Below are 24763 nucleotides of genomic sequence, written 5' to 3'. Positions count from 1 at the left end.
GAAATCAATCTCATTGACTCAACTCATGCCCAAACAAGTTTTTTATGAGACCCAGTAATTTAGTACCTGTATAATCGAAGGTTCTTCATTTTAAATATTCAAACAAAACAAACTTCGCCAAATTAACCCAAGCTGGTTTGGTTTGTGGAATACAGTGGACCTAGTAATGGAAGGCATAATGTAATATAATATAATCCATGTTATAATAGAATAAATATTATAATTGAATCATGATAATCTGATGCTCTTTGTATGTTCCCTTCTCAAAATCGTAGATCCGTTGTTTCGGGATACACATGGACAAAGATCCATAGTTTTTATGAACTACCAACGGCAGTTTCTCACAATTCATTATAATATAACTATAAACCAGCATGTACAAACGCATATGTATCATATATATCAAAAGGGTAACGTGATTATTCAGGCATGAGTTGCAATTTTCTTGGGTTTTTACCCAAATGACCCTGATTATGTTAAATTTAAATATAAAGAGGGAGCATTTATGACCACATGCCAAAACACTTCTACCTCTCATTATAATAGCAAAGACGTTAGATGATATCATATGTCATCTCTACTTGCATATTAGCAAACAAGGTTATACTCAAAGGGTTGCTCTAGCAAGGTTCTTGTTATCACAAAACTATCATCAACAATCATCGCTCTGAAGATACTTACGAGCTACAATAAAAATGATCATGAAGCAGCCATACCACTGGGTTTTGTACCCAAAGAGCCAATTTTCTTTGATCCAACCCACGGATTTGGATCTTAAATTGGCAAAGACTTACAGTTGAAGCAAAATACCCTTGAACCATCATAGATAAAAATGAGGTAAAATCAGAGTAACTTGTTTAAATGCGTAGATCCAGCTCCTGGAGCATCTTCAGAGACCCTGCAAGGGCAAGGTTTATCGATCCAAAAACTAAGGACAGAAAAGATACAAATGCGAAAAAACATAGTTCAGTGGCAATTGCAGCCCCTCTAATATTTTAGGTAGTAACAGTTGTAGTTGGCATTGTTATAAAAGTGGTAACAGAAACGAGTATAATTAGATTCCATGAGTAGACTTTTTAAATACACATCATCCTACAGGTACTTGGAGAGGATGCCTTCAACAACACCTTGAGCTATAGGGTGATAAAAGTCATGAGCCTCTCCAAACACTCTTTTAGCCAGTATCTTCGCTTCTTCGTTTCCAGTAGCTTGCACCAGGGAAGTATAGAGTGGGCGAAGGTACTTCATCCTTCCAACTTCCTTCAAAGTTTTCTCCACCTCACCATAGTAATCCCTGCATCCAGACGAAATGGCCAGTTGGAGAAATGCCACCTTCACCTCATAATCCTTGGATTCAGCTAGCCTGTAACGTGCATCCAATGCCACAACCTGCATCACCAACCAATTTAGTAATGAGCTACCATTTTACTCAATAATTCCAATCTTTGTCTCATTTGGGTAAAACTCGAAATAGATTTTTGCTCAGTTTTTTTTTATGTTCAAATGCGTTCTTGTCAGTGTTCAATACGACACAAGGATGTGGATCGAGTGGAAAGGAAGTAATGGATAAAAAAAAATACTGAGCAGAAATAAGTACACCCGGGCATAGAAACCATATGGATAGCAAATATAATATGAAAATATTTTGTTCATTTGAACCTATTTCACCCCTGAGAAAATTTCTCAACTTTCTTAAAATCGTGACAAGATTCTAGAGTCCAGACACTTGTCTCAAAAAGTCGACTGGAACTCCACCAATAATCAGTTAAATTCAAGTCCTCACTAAAGAAAAAGAGGGGAAACTTCATCAAGGGCCGGTTAAATTCTCATCAAAACAGGGGAAAAGTGTTGGAGATAAGTCATGCCCACCAAATGAACCTTTTAGACCATGCTTCCATCTTATTCATCTTTATGCTTTATTTTTTTTATTTGGTAGTCCAAACTCTCAAACACCAAGAACATTTTCTTGTATCACTCAATTTTCAAAAAAAAAATTTGAAACATGACAACCGAAATCAAAGCTCAAGTAAAATGAACTCCCCCCATGCCCTAATATCTGGATTTCTTGCAGTCTACACATATTAATCTAAATCTGTAATACGTACAAAACAAATCTCCAAGGGTAGAATTTAGATGAAGACACGGATGAAATACAATAAACTCAATGATGGAGTACAGAAGAAATCCAATTTCAGCTATATAGATAAAATACACAAAGCATGCACACATGTACACCAGTAAAACTGCTCGATCCAAACAAAAAAAAAAAAAAAAAGCTGCAAATGAGGAGACACATACCTGTGATGCTTCAACGGATTTTGGCAGATTCTCCAAGTAAAGCTCCCATTCCTGTCCTTGCCAATCTGCCACCTCATCCTCCCTTGGCATCCTCCCAAGCTTAAACTCTGTAGCCAGAGATACAATTCTGGTATAGATATTGGATACTGGTTCCAAAGCATCTGGAGGGATACCAGTTCCCTCAGTCCATACATCCAAGTCAATATCTTTTTCTATTCCCGGAACATTAACTTTTAGGAAATTAAGAAATGTTTCTGTATCAATGGATTGGAACTTAAATGTGTCAATATATTTCTTAAGGAAATCATCAAATGCAGGCCGTCCAATCTGAGAGGTAACAAAAGAATAAAAACATATCAGACACTACCCCTTCTAAAGGATTAATGAACTGCAAGAACTTTATTGTTACCTGACGCTCAATGCGCCAAAGAAACTGGAAACCTTTCTCGTAAGGCACTTGAGAGTAGACATCATCTGGATCAACACCTTCCTGCTTTGTCTTCAGCTTTGTGAACTCCATGTTGTCCTTGAATCTTTCCATTTCCTCATTTAAACCCCTCCAACCAATTCCGATATTAAGAACTGCTCTCTCTTCCCCCTGCACGGCCTCAACTATTCTCCGCTCTGCATATGTCGTAAAACCCTGGAATCATAGAAAAAAAAAAGTATAAAAGAAATAGAAATGACCACATATTTTAGTAGGAAAATCTTCTCCACTACAGCCCCCTTCACTCAAATGTTCTACAGCTTCATTGACAACAGGCGATTATTCACACTAATATTTTGCACTAAATATTCTACTCTAAAAGTTAAGAAAATAAAGAAAAACCATTTTTTTCTAATATTTCTCCAACTTCAACAATAACAGGCGATAATTCACACAAGATTCTTATTTGCACCAAGTATTCTCCTCTAGAAGTTACTTAAGAAAATAAAGAAAACCCAAAATAGAAACAGTTTTTTTCTAATATGCCTTGTTCTTCAAACGTTCATAAATCCAGAAAATAAATCATGATGAGCAAATTCAATGTAGACTTAAAACAATTAAAGAAGAAAGAAACCCGATACCTCGTTCAACCAAAAGTCCTCATTGGTCTTGTTGGTGATCAAGTTCCCAGTCCAGCTATGGGCAAGCTCATGTGCGACCACCTGCGCACCACTAGCATCACCCTTGATCACTGTAGGTGTCAAGAACACCATCCTAGGATTCTCCATTCCTCCATAAGGAAAGCTGGGCGGCAACACAAGAAGGTCGAACCTTTCCCATTCATACAAACCAAACAGCCTCTCTCCTTGCCTAATCATCTCCTCTGTCCCTGCAAATTCCCTTGCAGCGGCATCCAAGACACCCGGAACCATCTCTGAGTAAACCCTAGTCCTCGGCCCCACCTCCCTATACCCAATCTCCCCCACAGCAAATGCAAACAAGTATGGTGGAATTGGTTGCTCCATCGCGAATTCCTCCACTACTCTCTCTTCAGCACACCATAATGCTTCATCACAAGCCATTGCTGCCTCACCCGAGACCGGTGTACGACGTTCCACATGCCGTGCACCCATCACAGCCGATAATTGCCTGGGCACATTGAGCCGAGCCGAGTAACAAATACGAGCGGCCGGGGTGTCTTGGCAGGGGAAGATAGAACGAGCGTGAATCGATTGGCACTGTGTGTAAACAAAAGGTAGGATTTTGTTGAAGGTTTGGGGAGGAGAAAGCCATTGAAGGGCTGATGAAGATGGACTTGTAGAGAAAGCGATGAGGAATGAAGATTGGTTTGAGAGGGAAACAGTGAGGCTCTGACCCTTGATTGGGTCTGGAACTGGGGAGATAGAGAAGGGGAGAGGGGTTAGGGTTTTGGGGTCGACAACAGAGGAGATCGAGAGTGATCGAATGTCTAGAGAAATCTGACCAGTGTGAGGGGTTGAGAGTGTGAGAAGAGCGGATGCGTGAATGGTTGAAGATGAGAAGTCGAAGTAGAGAGAGAGGGAGATATGTGTGGTGAAAGGGTGAGAGGAATCTGTGAAGGAATGAGGATCGACAGGACCCATTAGAGAGAGAAGTTAAAAAAAAAAAAAAAAACTAGGGTTAGGGTTAGGGTATTGGATTGCAGAGACAGAGACGGAGAGGAGAAGAATTCGAAATGTTGTGCTGATGAGGTGATCGGAGTGGAGTGTTAAACGCGTGTTTACAGTTCGCTTTTAAAATTGCATTTGGTGAGGGAGAGAAAAAGCGAGGGAATAAAATGGATGTACCGTACTCAGTACTGGCGAGTGTCGCTTCGCCTTGAAGGCAAAACATTGGAAGGGAAGTATGATACAGTACAATAAAAATAAATCAATTCGGTCCACTGCTCATGATCTGTCGTTAAGCATGAAATTGGTTAAAACGTATCCCAGGGATACGTGGTAAATATATATATAAGCCATGGACTGATTTTTTGTGACCCTCATAAAAAATCTGCCCATTCCCAAACTTTTAATCCTAATTGGCAAGTTGAAGAATTGTGGACCATCCGATCTTGTCACATCAATCAGTATAGAAAACTTTGTTCAAAGCTAAGTTCTCTTTAGGCCCTCTAAATGACTCCATATATATAGGGCCTCTGAATGACTCCCTATATATATATATATATGATCAAGATCCGTATGCACACATAACGACTCATATATCTATAATGTGTTTTGTCCTATGTGAGTTAAAAATTTTGGATTGAACTGATTTTTGGTGATGATGATCTCTATGATAAGGATATCATCCTCGTTAAAAATCAATTAATTCTAAAACTTCTAACCCTGTATTTATAAGTTGAAGAATCATGGATTGTCCATTTTTCGTAAATTACTTTTGACGAGGTTAAAATTTTCAGATTTAACTGATTTTTGGTGAGGATGACCTCCATGATGAGGAGATCATCCTCACCAAAAATCAGCTCAATTCAAAAAATTTAATCACATAGGACAAAACACGTTGTAAATATATGTGTACACGGAACCTGACCCATATATATATTCTCTAATGAGGAGATCATCCTCACCAAAAATCAATCCATTCCGAATTTTTTAACCCAATCAAAAGTGGTTTACAAAAATTAAACGGTCCATAATTCTTCAACTGTAAACTAGGATTAGAAGTTTGAGAATGAGCTGATTTTTTGTTTGGCGCACTGTTTGAAAAATGTTTGGCACATTGTTTGCCTCTCTTAAGGGCCTCCGAACGCTTCCCTATATGAGCCAAACATTTTTTCAATGTATGGGTTAGAAGTTTCAGAATTGACTGGTTTTTGTGTACAATGATCGTGATTTTGTAGTTATATATGAATCATTTTACATGACTCCATGGATCTCAACCCTTTTGTCCTCTGTTTGGTGGAGACAAAATAGAAGAACCCGAAGTAGGGATGCAACCTGGGCGAGCTAGCCCGAACTCAACCCAATTGATGATCGAACCTAAGCCTAGTTACGTAGAAGATTAATTGAGCCTGATTATAATATATCAACTCGACCTCAATTTGAGTCTATTTGTTATATATTTTTATATATGGTATACATAGATTTCTTGAAGATGAAGAGTCATTTCATTAATAATATTGACATTAAGGACTAAGGAGTAAAAGGTAGTATCATTGAATTTTATTTTATTTTATTGTTGTGGCTTGTGGACAATTGGGTATTATTAATATGAGCTTTGGTTTAGTATGATTTGTCAAGATATTCTTTCAATGATGGACTTGGAGATTGTATGTGATTTTAATTACTAATGTGTTTTGTATTTTTTATTTAAAATATGCAATTTATTTATTGATCAAATTGAATTTAGGGTTGTTCAATGAGCCCGCTCAATCCAAAATTACCTAACTTTGATTAATCCGAGCTTAATCCAATTTTAAAATGCTTAAGTTCAGATTGAGCTTGGGTTAATGAACTTAGGCCTGGTGGTGGGGTTGAGTTGAGCTCAAGTTGAGGGTTATGCAACTTGGGTTGAGCCTAGGTTTACCCTCCAACCGGACCAGGTTACAATCCAAACCCAAAGGATGGTTTTCAAGTTTTATAATTCAGATTGTTTCAACTTATTTTAAAATTATTTATGAACGACAAGGTGGCATGTGCAAATACACAGTATCAAAAGGACTTATTTGTAATTTAAAACATTGATTATTGGATTATTGAATATTAAGAACTTATATTGCCACATCAACTTTTGCTAATGCCACTCCAAATGTGTGTTAATTCTTTGGTGAGTCGCATACGAATTGGGGTACATTACCAAAAGTCTAAGAAAATAATTAGAGAGCTTCATACCCACACATTAAAAAAAGAATTGTGAAGGGATCGATGCTAACTATGATTTATGAAATAAATATGATATTCTCTGATGTCTATCCCAGCATCTAATCTAATCAAATCTAAACTAAATTCAAAGAGATCTTTTAAAAGAAGAACAAAATTAAGATAAAAAAGTTGGTTATTTATTCCAAAGCTAGAGTACTAATAGGTGTCTTTCTTGGAGCTTATTCAAGGAATCACAAACAAAGCTTATGGTTCCATGGTGTCTTTAAAATTACTTAAAATTCTAGTGTGTTTTCCTCCTTCAAGGATACGAGAATCCTTCCAAATTCAAATTTTGATTAAAAAGGAATTTATATTCTAAAGCCTTCTAAGAAATCTACAATCAACCACAAAAAAACTTGATAAAAAAAAAAAAAACTTCTATAATTGGTGGAAGCCCTTCTAGCATGATTTTAAAACTTGTTCGGGGTTGGAATGACTTGGGCAAATCATCACGATTTTAGACGTGGGAAGGTCAATATTAATTGTCTATTACATTGACTCATCGGAGACGACAATCCATATTTTGAAAATATTAGTTGAGACTCAATTGAGTCAATTGGACTTTATATGTTTTATGTAAAATAGTTAATTAATAGTTTTAATGTTTGTTACCTTTATAAAACAAGATTTAGTTGGCACCCACTAGTAAATAAGGAAAAATTAATTTTTTTTTTTAATATTCATATGAGTGATTTTTTTGCTCACGTAATTTTTTCGTCATAGTCCTACGTCAAGTCCAACAAGGGTAGTTTTGTAAATTAAGGATGGAAATAAAAACAGGTGAGCTCAAGAGATTGATGGATCTCGGATTCTGTGAGCAAAAAAAATATTTCATATACATATATCCTTATCTTCACTGTTATAATTAGAGAATGCGGAGTAGAAGTGGTTTGACACCAAAATTTGAGTGATCATGGATGCCCCCCACTTTTAAATTTAATATAATCATGATCATTTTGATAAAATAAATAAATAAAATACACGACCTAAAATCACATTAGTTAGTTTCAAGATTACAAATATATATTATTTTCTTAGACTTTTCGGAAGATGCCTATCTTTGGATGGTCTAGGATGAACATGAAGAAAAGCTAAGACAATGGTGAGATGAGAACCCATTTTCGATTCAATAGCTGAGAACCCAATTATAGAAGAAAACTAGTTTGGGGGTATAGATTGTACTCTTTTTTCTCTTGGCATTGAACAATGAGATCTAATGTGATTTTTTTTTCCTTCTACCTCCAATACATCAAGACCACCAATATGGGAGTCCATGCTCGTTGTAGTCACGATCTCCTCTTCACTTGATATTGCCTTAGAGCACCATTGTGATACCCACTAAAAAAAATAATGAAGCTTAAGTAAATACTTGGAGATCGATAGTGCCACTTTCCTTGAAAGTGCCAACTTAGCTCATATGGTAAATGCGTATGGAGTGTTGATCACAAGATTTAAGTTCAAATCCTTTTATTTATGGGTAAGCTGAGTTTGCACTCACGATCTCAAAGTTGTTTTATAATGTGTCAAACCAGCTAAGATATGGGTCCAAGCCCAGGCCCAATGTAGGTTCAAATCTCATTGAACCCACTTTCACATTGACGTCAACCTTCTTGTTTGCGAGGCAAAAACAATAAAAAAATGAATCACTTCTCTCAAACTCTTTATTTAGTAGTTTTCATTCTTATGACCCAAGAGATTTGTTCCTATTCATATTCGAGATATTCCCCATTAGTTACACTACAAGACTATTTCAAGAGGTGTTGAGAACCACGAAAGCAATCACCATGGAAATAAACAAGAAAAAAAAAAAAAACAAGAACACAAGATTTACGTGGCTCGACAAGATTACTTACAACAACAGTTGTAGAGAGATTCCTTCATTAATTGTGAAAAAACGGGTTACAATCTCTCTTTATCCCTTAGAAAAAATTGTGCCATACTCATTCTTAACCTTAACTCAAGCTTTAAAATATATATATATATATGGGAAATGTTCAGCACCCTAAGTTTTACCACACACTTTAACAAACGTTTTTTGTCTTACATGGGTTAGAAGTTTTGGAATGGGCTGATTTTTGGTGAGATGATCTCTATGATTAGAAGATCATCCTCCCCAAAAATCAGCCCATTCCGAAATGTTAGCCTCATGTTTACAAGTTGAAAAATCGTGGACCGTCCATTTTTTGTAAATCATTTTCGATGGGGTTAGAAGTTTTGGAATGAGCTGATTTTTGGTGAGGATGATCTCTATGGTGTAGAGATCATCCTCACCAAAAATCAGCTCATTCCGAAACTTCTAACCCATATAGGACAAAACGCGTTTGTTAAAGTGTGTGGTAAAACTTAGGGTGCTGAACGGGACCCTATATATATATATATATAGAGGGTCAGGTTCAAGGGCCATATGAGAAAACATATGACAAAACTTTCGTTTTTCAAAATAAGGGTTAGAGTTTTTTAATTGAGCTGATTTTTTGCAAGGATGGTCACTATGATGAGAAGATCATCCTCACAAAAAATCAGCTCAATTAAATGATGTGAGTACTCTCAACATACAAATGATGTGAGTACCATCAAGAAAAACATCACGTATGTGCCATTTTCGTAATCCTAAAAAAATTATGTGTGGAAGTCCCAATAGGGAGCGTTGCTTTCTACACCCCCGGTTCAGTTCGACAGGCTCGACATCCTTGTCGTACTCTCAACATAAGACAAGACACACACACAACAAGAGGTCTTATAATCGAATACTCATTACCTCAACAAGGTTACATGGTGTTTTTTTTTTTTTTCCGAGTCATGATAATCTGACGCCCCCTACGCTCCCATCATAGAAACTTAGATCATTTGCCTCGGGATACACAACTGAGTATTAGCTTGGAAGGGGATATAATATAAGAAAAAAGATGGTCAAATTTCTTATTTAATATTTAAATTAAAACATGCCCTTAAGTTTCCGCACTCAAAGGGATGCGATACTCACAGGAGAGTACTCAGTTGTTATTTCTAGAATCCAGTTCATCCAAAGGTACCAAACCAAACACCCAATGAACACTGAGACTTTCCTTACTAACCTAGTAAGATTTTAAGCCTTACTAAAGGTTTTTACACGTTTTACTTGACATTTGGCAATCCAACAGCATAACCCTATAGATTTCATTGAAAAAGTCAGACCCAAAAAATCTAAAAAGAAAAGTTCTTCTAGACTTTGATCCAAGGTTTTGAAAATGAACAACTATCAAACTCACACTTAACTCTTAAATTTAAAATTAAAATTAAGTGGTCAAAAAAAACTTTTTTTTGATTTTTTTTTTTCAAATTTCATAGAATTTTGTCTTTTACAATTTTGAAGTATCGGATCATGATTTTGGATGACACAGGTTGAGCTCAAGGACCTTAATATGAGTGAAATCCTTACTAACTTAGGGGGCACACTCAATTTGAATCTTTTTGGCTGGCAACTGGCACGGGCTTAAGGGACATAATTTCTCTCTCACTTCAAGTGCCATTCCTCTTATCTCACACACTCACACCTGAAGCTGAAGGAGAGAGATTAAGAAGAGAAAAATAGGTTTTTGATCTTTGTCTGAAACCCTAAGCAAGAAAGGATGGACGATTACACGAGGGAGATGATGGATCTCAAAACCCTCGTCACTCGGACTCTTGAAAAGAAGGGTGTTCTTGCTAAGATCAGGGTAACCCCTCTTAAAACTCGTAAAATTTTGTTTATCTGATGTTATTCTTTTGCCCCTTTTATGTTTAAATTCTAAATTGTTTGTTCGAATTTCGGGAAAAAGGTTGAAAACATGTAAGAATGGGTTTCTTTTGGACGAGATTAAGGGATCATGGTTTGTTTGAAGGGATCGAATGGATTCGAGTTAGGGTTTGTGTTCTAGGAGTGTGACCGTGTGGGTATCGTTGGAAAGGTGAAACCTTTGAGTGTTTTTGGAATGCTAGTTGGAAATATGGGTGATGGGTTGTGATGCCTTTTGAAATTTAAGGATTAAAAAAATAAAATAAAAATAAATCTTGATTCATGCATAAGCATCTCTATAGAGTTCATTAGTTGAGAGGAATTATATTTGTGCTTACTGAGTACGGTATAGATATTTCTAACTCGCAGATGGCACCAGAACAAAAGGTGCAAGCACACAAAGGGTGTTAAATTTATTTTCGATTCCATCCTAGCTATTATATTACGAGAACTTGAAGTTATGTGTGTTACTTATAGTCAAGGAATTTGTACCCAAACCCGTGCCATGTTTTTTTTTTTTTGGATGATTATAATTTACAATGCGATTTACGCTCATATTTAATGAAGTATAGGAAAATGTAAAAGATATGATTTCATATTTTTATTTGATTTAGTGACAACTTTGAAGGGATTTTTGTAGTCAAGGTAAAGTCTACAAATAGCATCAGAGGGATTGTTGGAAATAGGTAAACACCATGGATAGTATGTGATAGGGCGTATTAGGAATTTGACAAGAGAATGAACATTTATTCTCTCCACACTACATGCTGCTATGCATTGTTGATTCCCTAGCTAAAAGTGGTTGAATGGTGAATAGAAACTTATTGTAGACAGAGTCTTCTTTTACAATCCCTTGTGTTCCTTCTCTCTCTCTCTATATATATATTTTAATGCATATTCAGTTGATATTTATGAAAATGGGTTTTCCTTATTTTATGTTCAGACGATAGAGTTTTCCCATTCATGGTGAGAGGCACATGAATTGATAATCCAGATTCCCATTTCATTTTCTTTTAAATAAAATGTATGCCATGTCATAAAATTTTAAGAAATTCTCTTTTTTTTTTCTTCCTTATAGAGAAACTTAGAATATTTGGATTTGAAAATGACATCAACCAAAAATAATACGCTAACTGATCAAGTTGAGAGTGGTCTTTGATGGAATCATTGTAGTGATAGTCGATGGTAAAAGAAGAGGATGTTAGATATTTTATATTAAGTGTGATTTCTTAGTTTGGAATCTAGCCATTGTATTGGTTTCTTATGAATGGGTTTTGTGGTTTTTGTTTTTTCTAGAATGCTTTATATCACGATTTGTTGATGAATTAGAGATCCCTACCCATCCTCTATACTAGCATTGACTTCCTTGCCAGGCTGAGCTTAGGTCAAGCGTATTTGAGGCCATCGAAGAAGAGGATCGAGCGACAGTAGAAGAAGATGGTGTAGCTCCTGCATTACTTGGTAGTTGCAATGATCGAGCAAAGCAACTTCATGCCTCTCCTTCAGGTTAGCAAATACTTTATGACCTGTCACTATTAATATTTTTAAACAATTGGGTGGTATTGCCATAAAGTCGAATAAAGTTGATGCTCTCTTTGTCTCTATTGTCGGTGCTCCTTAGTGACCCTTTCTATTTATTTATGTTTCCTTTCAATTGAATTTCCTTTCACTGAAAAAAGATGAAAAACTTCCTAAAAAAATATGACAGTCAATTTAAATTCTTTGAGATGGGGAGGCTAAAATTATTGAGAGAAAGGATTCTTTTGATAAAGTCTAGAAAATCAGAATGCATAAAGTACTAGAGGAATGCTGGCCGATCCTCATGCTGGTAGAAAAACTTATCCCACTTGCCCTTTTTATTTTGACACCTGCCCATGTGGGGTTGTTTTTTCATAAGGTTACACAATTACCTAGGTACCCTACTGCCCTGTCTAAAATACCAAAAATACTTACATGGATATGAAACAAAGTGGGTAAATGCCATACAATTTTCTACTTGCTTGAGTAGGGCTAGCTTCACTCAGTCTGAGCAGTTCAAGAAAGTGGCATACAAGGTGCTTAGATATATGGAGGGTTTGTGAAGATGAGATTGGGCATCGTTCTCCAGCCCCAAGGGAGAAGTACATGACCAGGTTTTTATAAGGCGGCATAGACACTTGAGGCCTTTATCTATGGGTTTTAAGGAGTGTGAAAGAATGAGTAGGGATGCCTTTGCTAGAAGCTGTAAATAAAGACTCTTTAAGTAGGGACTGTCACCTAATCCTTTTGTCTTCTTTAAACAGTCAATATAATGGATATTTGTTACTAAACAGAAAGAAAAACCGATTCACGTGGCTTCAAATAATTTTTATAATATACATTATTTTTTCATAAGTGTATATGTATACAGTATCATTTGTGTGCCTATGAAAAGAAGTTCAGGTTCCTGTGTTTGATTATCTATGTTATTTATAATTTTTTTGAGTTTGGATCACCTATTCTTCTTTATAATTCGTTTGTTTTTTCCTTGGTGTGCTACACACAGGAAGGCTACTAACAGCCCTAATATGTGAATACTTGGACTGGGCACAACTGGGCCACACCCTAAAAGTTTATCTGCCCGAGTGTAATTTGGTAATTATGTAATTCTATCTGCTTAATATAATACTGCTAATTTTAGGGATTGTCTTCGTTAATAATTTTGTTTTGTGCATCTTGTTCTCCTTTATTGTGAGTGGTTTTCTTTTGCAGCAAAAGGACTTTTGGAAAGCCGAGTTGAAGGATTTTAGCAGCAAGAATGGCTATGATCTAAACAGAAATGGGGAAAGTGGTCCTTTGCTTTTAGATGTTCTTGAAGGATTTTTGAAGTTTGAGGTTTAATTCTTCTCATTTCATTAGATATCTATTTTTCTATGATTTTGTTTGGAACTACATGCAAAAAGAGAGGAAAAGGTTTGACATGATTCTGGTATCTTCTTTCCTGAGACATAGATGCATATAGTTTGTTTTTCAACCTCAGGTTATGAAATTGGCTAATAAGCCGCTTTTTGGGATCAGCAAAAATCAATACACCATTTCAATTGTATTGTAACTTACACTAGTAACAACAATCAATAAGCCATATTAAATGTAGTATGGCACACAGTAATATTTGACACTAATTACATTAAATTTGTGGAGAATTTGTAAGAAGAGTGTTTACAAGGGTCAAACCATGCGAATGCTTTTTGGTTGTACAGTAAAATGTTGGCAACTGTAGTTTAGGTTTTGATGATGATGATGATGATAGTTTCACACCTACCAGGTAATTTGATGTTAAAAAATCCTATCAAGTAAGAACCTGCACATCTAATTCAATATATATTCCATAAAATTGCCCTATTTTAATAAAAATAGAGGATTGTTATATAAAGCAAATACGTCTCAGCTAATCATGAATTGTCCTCAAATCACCTTATAATTGCTTAAGGTTGTAGTGTATCGAGAGGTATTTCTAATCTAAGAAAATTTATTTATGGGTTGTATTGGCTTCAAGGCAACTCATGGCGATTCTTTGAGATCCTGGGAAGACCTTTGGTATGGAGACTCATGGCGATTCTTTGAGATCCTGGGAAGACCCTTGGATAAGTTTCCACCAGTGGATCCTCTCATTCGTAAAGGTGCCCAATTCCCAATAGGTGTTCTTTATATGGAGGAACTGAGGAAACAATGGGCCACCTTCACTTCCCTTCTCTGGAGCCATGTAGACATACTTTTTTTTTCAGTGCTTTGGTATGTTTTGGGGTTTTGGGTGATGACAAGTAAAATTATGGAGCTTTCTAATTGTCACGGGTAAGAAGTATCTGAATGATTTTATAGTTTTTCTTTTAATATTTTCCTCGTTTTTTAAATGGAGGAGAGGGGAAGATGTGTGATATCTTTTTCTGTCCTCGCAAAAATGCTGGTCAATTCACGTGTCAGATGCCAACATTTGTGTATGAAACAGAATTTTCAAACAATGAAGTGGTTTCATTGGTTTGTTTGTATTTACTCATCCTTATAGTGGGTTACTTCGTCAAAATTGTGATGTTTGGTATTTGTGGATGTATATATATCGTCTGTTGGATTGTTTAGCATTGTTAAACAGATTTCTATACACGAGGTTTGGTATTCATGATGAAAGAATTCTATGGGTATGCGTGCTTAGTCCTGAATTATATTCTCACAGAACTTGTCTCAAGCAAGGGTAACTGGAAGGAGACTGATTACTCCTGAAACTGAGTCATCCAGTTTAGAGTTGAGGAACATCCGAAGACCCTCTTCATCATCTGTTGCTGGAGGTTTACCACCGTTGGGAAGGTATATTAGTAACTTTACTTGGCCTAACAATCCAATTGCTTTTAATTTTCTCTTTCTTCACTCTTAATTAATGTGTTTCATTATATGGATCTGACACGCTTAATAATCCTATTGTTTCTGGATTTTGTTCTTCGCTCCTAATACATGTGTCCCATTCTATGGATGTGATAGGACCATTCCTGTTTCCCAAGCTTCTGGTAAGTAATGAAACTTTGCTTCTTTCTTGCATCTGTTTATCTACTTTGCTGCTATTTCTTTCATGAGGCTTTGCGGCATTCCAGATAGGAGAATGGGCTCCTCCATGCCTGGTTATAGGAAAGATGAATATGCTTGGAGATATGATAGTGATGAGCTCTCGGAGGAAGTAATTCGAGCTGCAAGTGCCTTGGAAAACCTCCAGTTGGACAGAAAAACACGAAATCTAACATCATCTTGGCGGTATGTCCTGGTTATTTGTTTTTGTCCTATTAATCCCTTCTTCCAAGTAGATCTCTTTATTTCTCGCACACTCTCCCAGGAAGCCAGGATTAGTTAGAAGCCATAATGAGCTTAGAGGCCAAGATACATTGATCGTAGAAATTATGGCTCAAACCCAAAATTAAAGAAATGGAAGTATCCATTATGACCTCTCTCAATTTATTTTTCCTTTGAAGGAGACTTGAAACCAGGATCTTGGCAGTGTTTACCCACTCTCATTTTCCTCAGATACATAAAAAAATGTTCAGGATCAGTTGGGTCAACTCTTAATGTTCATTTAGTGGGATGGTTTTTAATCCTTTAATTGATAATGATGCATTATTCTACTTATTCTATTTCTGTTTCTCCTTGATTAAACAATTCCTACTCAATCAGAAACTCTAGGACTGTTAATCTTGCATATGCTCATGCACGAGATCTTAACTTCCAAATGCTTCTTGTACCCTCAATTTCTCCAATGACATTTTGAGGTTCTTCTAATCGAAATATTTTCATTTATTTACCTCTTTATAATTTTAGAACCTTTAGCACGATCTACCAAAACTATGTTGTTATATATGCTGTGCACATCGGGCTATGAAACACTTATCATTTGATAATTCTCTCTGAAATCTCCAACAGTGTCTGTGAGTTAAACATGTATCACTTTTGGTTCTAAAAGAAGATGGAAACTAGTGCACCCTGGAATGGATGGTACAAAGAATTGCACCACCCACCCTTGTTTGGAAAAAAACTTTGAAGCGGCCATCCCGCTTCAAAATTTTGACGGATCCCTCCTTTTATTACACGTGGCATTTCTAAGGAGGAATTCTAAATATATTGACAAAAATGTAGGGGCGTAAAATAAATACAAAATGTCACGTGTCTTATAACGAGGAGGGTCCCTTCAAAATTTTGAAGCAGGCTGTCTGCTTCAAAGTCAGACTCCCCTTGGTGCAAATACACCATTATCTTTAGACAAAGTTGGACACCCCTTTTTTACGTTAAATTTGTAGCGTAAAAAAGGGGATTTATTCCCTGTTTTGAACCTATTGTATCGCTCTCATTGTTGTCGAACTTGTTCAAGTTGCTCCATCGATGTTTGTGTTATGGAGGAAAGAAATGGAAAAATAATAATTCTCTTTGCTGAGACCTCTGGTTGTTTCAAATGCAGGCATTCCGAGAATGAAACTTCGGACGATGATGGCAAAGCAGATCATATCTAGCTTGGGCATTTACCTGTCTGTACTGCTACTGTTTTTGTGTTATTCAATTGATGCTTTATAAACATCAAATGATCAAATCAGGTCTTTGTAAGATCATATATATTTTGTGATGTGAGTCTCATAATCTGCTCTGGCTATGTTTCTAACCAACGACTTTTACTAGGGCTATCAATTGATTGGGTCTGAATTTTGGATCAGGATCGAATTGGGACCAATCCGATAAGAGTATCAAATCAGACCTAAAATCGATCTGATAAGAATTAAGTTTGGAGCAGAGTATGATTAATCTAGAATTGGTTCCATAAGTTATCAAATTTGATCTTTGCTTGAATCCAAATCCTTGATCCATAGCCAAAGTTTCTGGATAAGAGCAAATTGGATATTGGGATCTGATCTGAACCGATCCATTGACAACACTTTACCACACCTACGAGACGAGTTGACAAGTTGTCTCAAAGACATTAGTTGTTCTAATTTTAAGGTATTTTTTTTTAATCTCATCGGAGATGATTTAAATAAATCGAATATCTCGTCCAAGATGACTCGGCATGGATGAGACTTCAAAATGAGCTTTAAAACCATGGTCATAATTAAACGATTCAATATCTTTTACAAAGTTATTTTCTTTTTATTAGGATTTTTTTGTAACTGTCTTAGTTTCCAGTCCATAAGTTGGCTTATGATAGTGGAGTTCTATTACAAAATACTCATTGATATAACTTTATCATTATATAGAATAATAAGAAAAGAGTCAGGATTCCTTCACTCCTTAGAATGATTAGAGGAAAAAAACATATGAACCCAATCCCTTAAATGCAAAATCCAGTGATTGAGATTTATCTTTGGGATAAGTATTCCCGAGATTTTATGTTATAAAAATACTTATAAATCTCAATCTCAACCATTAGATTTTGTGTTTAAAAGCTTGGGATAATGTGTTTTTTTTCATGAGTCATTTTTAGAAGTCAACGGATCCCAACTTATAAGAAACCGTGAGTAATGTTTATAGTTCATCATCACGAGAAGGCAAATTTAGAGATAGCCATGATTCTTGAAGTTATCAATTAGCTTAGTTAGTAAAGTCGGAATGTTTATCAATAAAAAAATGAACATTTTCCATGGTGACACCATATTTACATTTTAAATAAGGGAAGTTATATTGACACACCACTAAAATCAAAGAGCATACCAATTTCGAAAAAGAAAAGAAAAAGGGCACCACACTCTTTGACACCTATGTGTCTTCTCCAGTGAACCAACATGCCTACCACCCTTTTTGACATCTCTGTATCTTCTCCAGTGAAACAACACACCGACCATTCTCTCTCTCTCTCTCGTCTTTTCCTCATCCTTCTTCTGCACCACAAATGTAACCTTCCTCTCCGACACTTCTGCATCTTCTCCGATGAACAAACACATCGATCATTCTCCAATTTCTCTCTCTCTCCTTCATTTTCTTCCTCCTCCTCCAATCTTTATCTTTCTTCTATCTCTCTTCGATCACTGAATTCAATAGAATTGTCAAAAGTCACAAGGAGTGTCCTTTGAAATAGGGTGCCCAAAATGTTTTTTCATTTAAAAAAAAAAATTGATCCTTTATTAGGGATTGTTGACGTGTCAATAAAATTTTCCTTTAGGGTATGTTTGATTGCACATGGAAAATAAGGTGGAAAATCAATTTCCATGGAAAATGACATTTTTCGAGTGTTTGATTGCACATGGAAATGGAATTCATTTTCCACCCTATTCAAAAAGTCCACTAAATCATGGATTTCACTTTCCCACCCATATGGGTGGGAAAATGAAATCCACCCATATTTTCCATCATCAATTCTTCCCTACCACCACCACCACCACTACCACCACCACCACCATCACCATTACACTAACCTCGTCGTCGTCGTCACCATCGCCGTCGCCATCGGCTCCGTCTCCGACCACCTTCTATCTCTTTTCTTCTTTCTTTTCTTCTCCTTCTTCTCCATCCATCACCTCATCCGCCACCACTACCACCACGTTCTCCCCCCATCTTCCTCACTTACCTCCGTCGTCACCGTCGTCATCGTCGTGGCCGCCACCTTCGTCGTCGCCATCGTGGCCGCCACCGTCGTCGTTGTCGCCATCGCCGTCGTGGCAGCCACCGTCGCTGCCGTTGTCGTCGTTGTGGCCGCCACCGTTGTCGCCACATCCTCTCCCCTCCCTCTTCCTCGTCATCTTCTTCTTCCTCTCCCCCTCCTATCATCTTCTTCCTCCTTCTCCTCTTCTTCTTTTTTCTCATATTTTTCCATGATTTTATCCATGTGAAATCAAACAATGGAATTTGATTTTCCAACCCTACCTATTTTCCACAACTAATTTTCCATGGATTTCAAATTTCATGGAAAGTGACTTTCCATGCAATCAAATATACCCTAAATATAGTATGTAATACATTCATGGGAGAAAAAAATTTGTTATTAAAAAAAATAGAAAAAAAAGGTAATACTTTGAGCACCGACATCAGCATGTGGATGCACGTGCATCTCCCTTAAAAAGTTAAAAAGCCATGAAAGTCGGGTTCCATGCTTTTTGGGGTGAACCCAACTCCAACATCCCTACACCCAAACAGTGGTTAGGTTACTTCCAAGTTCCAACATCCTCTCTCTAAACGCAACAAGAGCAGCTCCTCCAAGTTCCTTTCATGGCGGTCTTAAATCGCTTCTTAAGAGCGAAAGGCTTGTCCTTCTCATCAACATCTTCTAATCTAATAAAGAGGAGCTTATCTTCAACTGTTTCTTCCGAAACTGACCTTCGCATCCCTTCATCTCTCCCTCACAAACCTCTCCTTCCACGTAGAGATCCCAACGACAGAGATGTCCAATGGGTTTTCCTTGGATCCCCTGGTGTTGGGAAGGGCACCTACGCCAGTCGCCTCTCTAATCTCCTTGGCGTTCCTCACATCGCTACTGGTGATCTTGTTCGTGAAGAGCTCTCCTCCTCTGGTCCCCTTTCCCAACAGGTCTGTTAGGATTTCGTTTTCATTTAGTTGTTATTCTTTGTTTGAATTGATGTTAGTGTTCATTTCTAGCAGAACACAAATGAGATCTAGTTGCATAGATCGATTATCACAAATTATCTTCAGAGCCAAACTGCTCTAAAAATGCTTTCTGACACCAAAAGAAAATTTAGGTTTTTCTAATCGGTCGAAGGATTTAAACTTAAAACCCCCTTTTTGGATCTTCGGCATTTTTTCAATAAGCCTAGAGATTGATCGATATCATTTGGTTAATAAGATTGGTGAAACCTATAGAGCTCAAACCAACTGAACCATTCATAAATGACCAACCCCTATAAAATTGGACAATTCGCACGTTTTCCACCTGTAATTAGCTTTTCCCTTTTGATCTTTATGCTGTTTGATACTCATTTCAATTTGGATGCTTGGTTATGTCGTGTTCCTTTGGATTGCATCATAATCAATTTTTTTTAATGAAACACAATTTAAACTTTGAATGTGATTACCCTTAAGAGTTAGCTTTGGATTTGAATCTCAAGCAACCCATTCAGAAGCATTGCACATTTTTCAACCTCCCTATCTAGTAAGAACCTAAGGTTTAGTGCTTTGTCTCTAGAAGCATTCTGATAAATGATGGTATCTCAGCAAATTGAAGGTGGGAAACAATTAGCCCACCCACCCAACCTTTTTTTATATTTTAATTATAGAAAAATTCAATTTATTAATAAGAGGTCGAGGAAACCCTCGAAAGAAGTAAAACAAGATTAATTCCCTTCTCTACAAACAAAGTCCCATCTAAACTCCTCGAAAAAGATGCCTCTAAAATCATTATACGTAATAGCCTCCTACATGGGATGCTCCTTTCCTTCAAAGATCCTTTTGTTCCTCTCCTTCCATAGACCCCCCAACAAATAGCAAATGACATAAGCTTCCAAAGAACCCTCCTCTACCATATTCTTTTGCTAAGCACGAGAGCTTACAAAGTGCTATAATAAAGAAAATAGGTTAAAGAGAGTCACCTTGTCTAGGCCTCTAAAAATGCCAAAGAAACCTTTTGGAGCCCCATTAATCAAAATGGTGAAAGATGCCAAAAGAAACACACTCCAATAGATAGTATCTCCCATATCCCCGAAGTCCATTTTCCCCATAGGGTAACCAACAAAGCACCACTCTACAATCATAAGTTGTCTCCATGTCGATTTTGCGTACTTCCTCCCTCAACCCGAAATCTGCCTTTTACAAATGTCCCTTGGTACGGCCTCTTCTTTATCAATTATTGATCTTGGAGAAATTGCAAGAGTTTTTGCCACAAACTTATCAACACTAGTTACCAAGCTGATTGGTTTATGATAGATAGGATGATTATTATCTTCAATTTGCCTTGATTCCAACCTTTTATGGCATATAGGTGTGACTTCTCATATGCAACCTGTGTTTGATGCACAACCCTCTATAAAGGTAATATAGATTAGCTATGTAAACAAGTCAATGTTGGAAAGGCTTTGAGTGGTTAACTTTCTATCACATGAGCCTTTTAAATATTTTTGAGATCCAAATACAGTTATGGAAGCAAAGTAAGAACATATGACATTGCTGTTTAAGTAAACTACTCTCTTACACCCAATGAAAAAAGAAAACCAATAAGCTACTGTTCTACTGCCTTTTCTTTCTTCATTTACTTATTTTCTTTTTTGCCTTTTGCAGCTTGCAGAGATTGTAAACCAAGGGAAGTTGGTTTCTGATGAAATTATAATAAGTTTGTTGTCTAAGCGGCTTGAAGCTGGAGAAGCTAAGGGTGAATCAGGATTCATTCTTGATGGTTTCCCACGTACAGTAAGACAAGCGGTAAGAACCTTTGTTACGATAAAGTGTAGGCATATCAAAATTTAAAGCTGGTTTCATATATCCATTTGGAATTCATGTTCAAAGCAAAGTTGGTGTAATCGTCCACCCTGAGCATGGCTTCTCTTTTGGGGGTACTGAGGTACTTATATTTGGATGGGAGAATGGGTCGAAGTGATTCTCCCTGCCTTGTCATTAACATGCCGTACATGAAAGGGTTTGGGATCTGCTATGTGATGGATCCCACCTAGGAGACCTTTTAGACCAAAATCAACCCAATCGAGTGATTCTTACCTACAGATCCGTTTTATTTTTTGGTCAGTAAAAAAAACCATGGGGAGAACTTCAGAAACTGGTCTCTTTATCTGATGGTTGTGCATCAGATCTGGTCAAGAAACCTCCTCGGCGGGATCCATCACTGGGCTTTGTTTTCTCCCCAGCCACCTACGCTGTTTTTTTTCCTCGATGAATATATCACACAAAGATAAAAATTGGACTGCAGACTAATCAATCTGGAAAGTGCAAAATCACTAAGCTACCTCAACGGAGTTATGTAGCCAAACTAAATCAATCTCAGGATCTTAAAATTGCAATATTGTGGTCCTAGGAGCACTTCTATTTACTGGACTCCTAGGTGAATAGTTATAAAAAATAGAAATGCTATGTATCTTGTATAATGTTAGAGGACCTGCAGATTATCTACCTAGTTAAGTCACCATAATCTTAAGCCATGTGGCGTGAGAATACCTATTTTTTATGATTCCTCCTTTAATTTGCTTTCTTCGAAAAAAATTATTGGGCATTTGGAGAAACAGTAAAGGAAGTATACTTGTTTTTGATGAATGGGGGATTCCCCCCTTCACTATGTGGCATAACCTTCTTATTGACTGGCTAGGTAGCTGACCCGATGAGTTTCTTACCATTTCCCTTGGCAATTCCTTTCCCTAATCCAAGTATCCCATCAATTATCAAAAAATAAAAATAAAAAATGGAAGAAGTAAAGTAAAATATTTCCTAGGTAGTTTAGATATCTTTGTCATCGTTTAATTCCCATTGATTTGCCACTATAATCCCAGGGTAAGAGGTGACTATCTGATTGTAGATCAAATTTCAAAGGTCAAAACCAAATCCATGTACACTGCCATATCATTTGCTACATTCGCTTTGCTTCCACAAGACTTAGTCGGGACTGAATTTTCTGTGAAAAATTGCCAGATAAATTCTAACTGATATGACATTTTTGGACATATGAGTGGTGTTTCCGAATTTAAAGAGTGGTTACTTATTCATTGGGCTGTCTGATTATTAAGCATGTGCATCTTGTATGACGAACTCCAGAGACTATTATAGGAAATATTCTTGAACCTATCACATTGTAAAACCTCTATTGTTACTATGTAGATTCCGTTCATGCCTGTTTTTCTGTCATCTATTATATTTGCTTTTCCTCTCTTTTTCTAAAGGAAATATTGGAGGGAGTAACCGACATAGACTTGGTAGTCAACTTAAAGCTTCGAGAAGATGTACTACTTGAGAAATGCCTGGGAAGAAGAATTTGCAGCCAGTGTGGGGGCAACTTTAATGTTGCCTCCATTAAAGCTGAAGGGATATACATGGCTCCACTTCTGCCCCCTCCAGGTTGTGCTTCAAAGCTCATCACTCGATCTGACGATACAGAAGAAGTTGTGAAAGAACGGCTTCGTATATACAATGACATGGTATTGCTTTATCATCTCAAATGGTTTTCTTTATAATGAAGTTGTCGTTAGTTTTGGCTCTGGAAGTGAAGTATACCCAGGACTTTTTGGGGCGCTTAAAAAAGGAGCAAAAGTCTCTACACTGGCATAAGAGAAGATATAAACTGCTAAAATGTATAAAAAGGCAGTGTGGTGTGTGTCATCTGTTCATTAATCATACATCCCTAGAGCAATATATAAAGGTGCTGAAAATTTAGGAAATCATGAAAAACCCTTACCCAATTCTTTCTTGTTTGCACTGGTCACTGTCACCCCTGAGAGCTCCATAGTGTTCTGCAGCTCACTGCCAATTTCTAGAACCTTTACTAGGGGTCTTTAATCACATTTCTCTTTGTAGAGAGTGCTTGGTTACAAGCTGCTTGTCCACCGTATGTAGAATCCTTGACATACTTGGTTGCTTCTGACCTGAAAATGCTGATGATGGTCTCACTCATTATGATTATTATTGTTGCAAATCAGATCTGAAGAAAGAAGAGAAAGGAGAAGAAATTAGAGAGAAAAGAGAGGAAAGATTAGGGCTAATCAGTCCCTCTCTCATTATTTGTTTATTAACTATTCAGAATTACAAGATACTCTCCATACTTCTAAATATTTAGTTAGAACTCCTCTAACATTAGTATAATATCTAACTCGGTATTTCTACAAATTATCTTTGCTAGCTCATCAGAAATTGTGTTGGCCCTGCAGAGCCAGCCTGTGGAGGAGTTCTACCGAGGCAGAGGGAAATTGTTGGAGTTTGAACTACCTGGTGGAATCCCAGAAACCTGGCCAAAGCTACTGCAAGCTCTGAATCTTGACGATCATGAGGACAAGCAGTCTGCAGTGGCATGAATTTTTACAAAATAGTTGGTAGATTCTCAAGGTGAGTCTCCATCATTATTCGCATGGAAAATGTACATGCATAGTAATTTTGACAAGTAAAAGACATTATTTTTCCTGAAATAAAAGCTGGCAATCCAGTTAACCATTTATTGAGAGAAGCCGTGAGTTGGGCTTATGGAGTTTGGCATACAAAAGATGAAGGATGTTGAATTATTTCTTGCTGTTGTTATTTGTTTGGATGATTTATCTTATAAAGAGATTTTGTGGCATTAAGTTTTGATTTTGCAGATGGGTTCTCGCTTTTTTTTATTTCCCCCCTCTAATATTACAAGCATTTGGTGATGTGTATTCTACTCTTTAATTTGTAGATGATATTTGCCCCAACACCATTCCATGCCATTGCATCTTTATCTCATCTTTCTTTCACAACGATTTGTCTATAAAGAATCATTGATATTGGTTCATCCAGGGTATATCTGTTGACCTAGGTAGCTTAGATGTGTCTAGTTTTGAATGAGTCACCTCCTTTGAACTTCTATGTTATAATTAACAACTCTGACATTCTTTAAACTCGTCCGAGATAAAGAATATTAACCTTGAGTCTTTTGGTTCACAAAAACATCTGAAGAGACCTCGTATTAGTAGAGTTAACGAGATGATTCGTCCAAGTCTTGTGGGTGTCATTTGTGAATGAAATGAGACAAGAAACCAAGATTGAAAACCATGATCCCAACGTGGGGTCAGGGGGGCCACAGGCTACTAGGATCCGCTACCCATGAGTGTGAGCGAGATGGATCATCGCCAACTAAGGAACATACTCATTTCAGTTGCCGTTAGTTTGCTACATTTACTTTATTAACATGATGCTCTTCCATCAGCATCACTAAATTGTGATCCTGTAAATTTATGCCTCCACGTGTGGCATTTGTGATTGAAGTTACAACAACCACCAATGACAACCTTAAAA

General features: G+C 36.9%; 3 protein-coding genes across 3 annotated transcripts; 2 read left to right on the top strand and 1 right to left on the bottom strand.

Annotated features, from left to right (window-relative positions):
- Positions 1-950: 950 nt before the first annotated feature.
- On the bottom strand, positions 951-4592 carry LOC147385718 (peptidase M1 family protein). The gene is made up of 4 exons (XM_086423977.1): positions 3367-4592; positions 2708-2941; positions 2299-2625; positions 951-1389 (listed from the first exon to the last, which is right to left on the bottom strand). Exons 1-4 carry the CDS (start codon positions 4345-4347, stop codon positions 1093-1095), a joined length of 1839 nt encoding a protein of 612 aa, XP_086280103.1. The 5' UTR covers positions 4348-4592; the 3' UTR covers positions 951-1092.
- Positions 4593-10052: 5460 nt separating this feature from the next.
- Positions 10053-16530, top strand: LOC147385717 (protein TONNEAU 1a-like). Its single transcript, XM_086423456.1, has 8 exons — positions 10053-10322; positions 11755-11887; positions 12906-12994; positions 13112-13234; positions 14568-14698; positions 14870-14895; positions 14980-15136; positions 16329-16530. Exons 1-8 carry the CDS (start codon positions 10236-10238, stop codon positions 16378-16380), a joined length of 798 nt encoding a protein of 265 aa, XP_086279582.1. The 5' UTR covers positions 10053-10235; the 3' UTR covers positions 16381-16530.
- Positions 16531-18946: 2416 nt separating this feature from the next.
- On the top strand, positions 18947-24083 carry LOC147385716 (putative adenylate kinase 1, chloroplastic). Its single transcript, XM_086423521.1, has 4 exons — positions 18947-19378; positions 21080-21220; positions 22681-22935; positions 23662-24083. The coding sequence occupies exons 1-4, from the start codon at positions 19061-19063 to the stop codon at positions 23803-23805; spliced, it is 858 nt and encodes a 285-aa protein (XP_086279647.1). The 5' UTR covers positions 18947-19060; the 3' UTR covers positions 23806-24083.
- Positions 24084-24763: the final 680 nt, after the last annotated feature.

The sequence above is a fragment of the Akebia trifoliata genome, chromosome 14 (genome assembly GCF_017979445.1).
Source record: "Akebia trifoliata isolate Shusen 1 chromosome 14, ASM1797944v1, whole genome shotgun sequence".
NCBI classification, from domain to species: domain Eukaryota; kingdom Viridiplantae; phylum Streptophyta; class Magnoliopsida; order Ranunculales; family Lardizabalaceae; genus Akebia; species Akebia trifoliata.
This window is presented reverse-complemented; position numbering and strand designations above follow the sequence as displayed.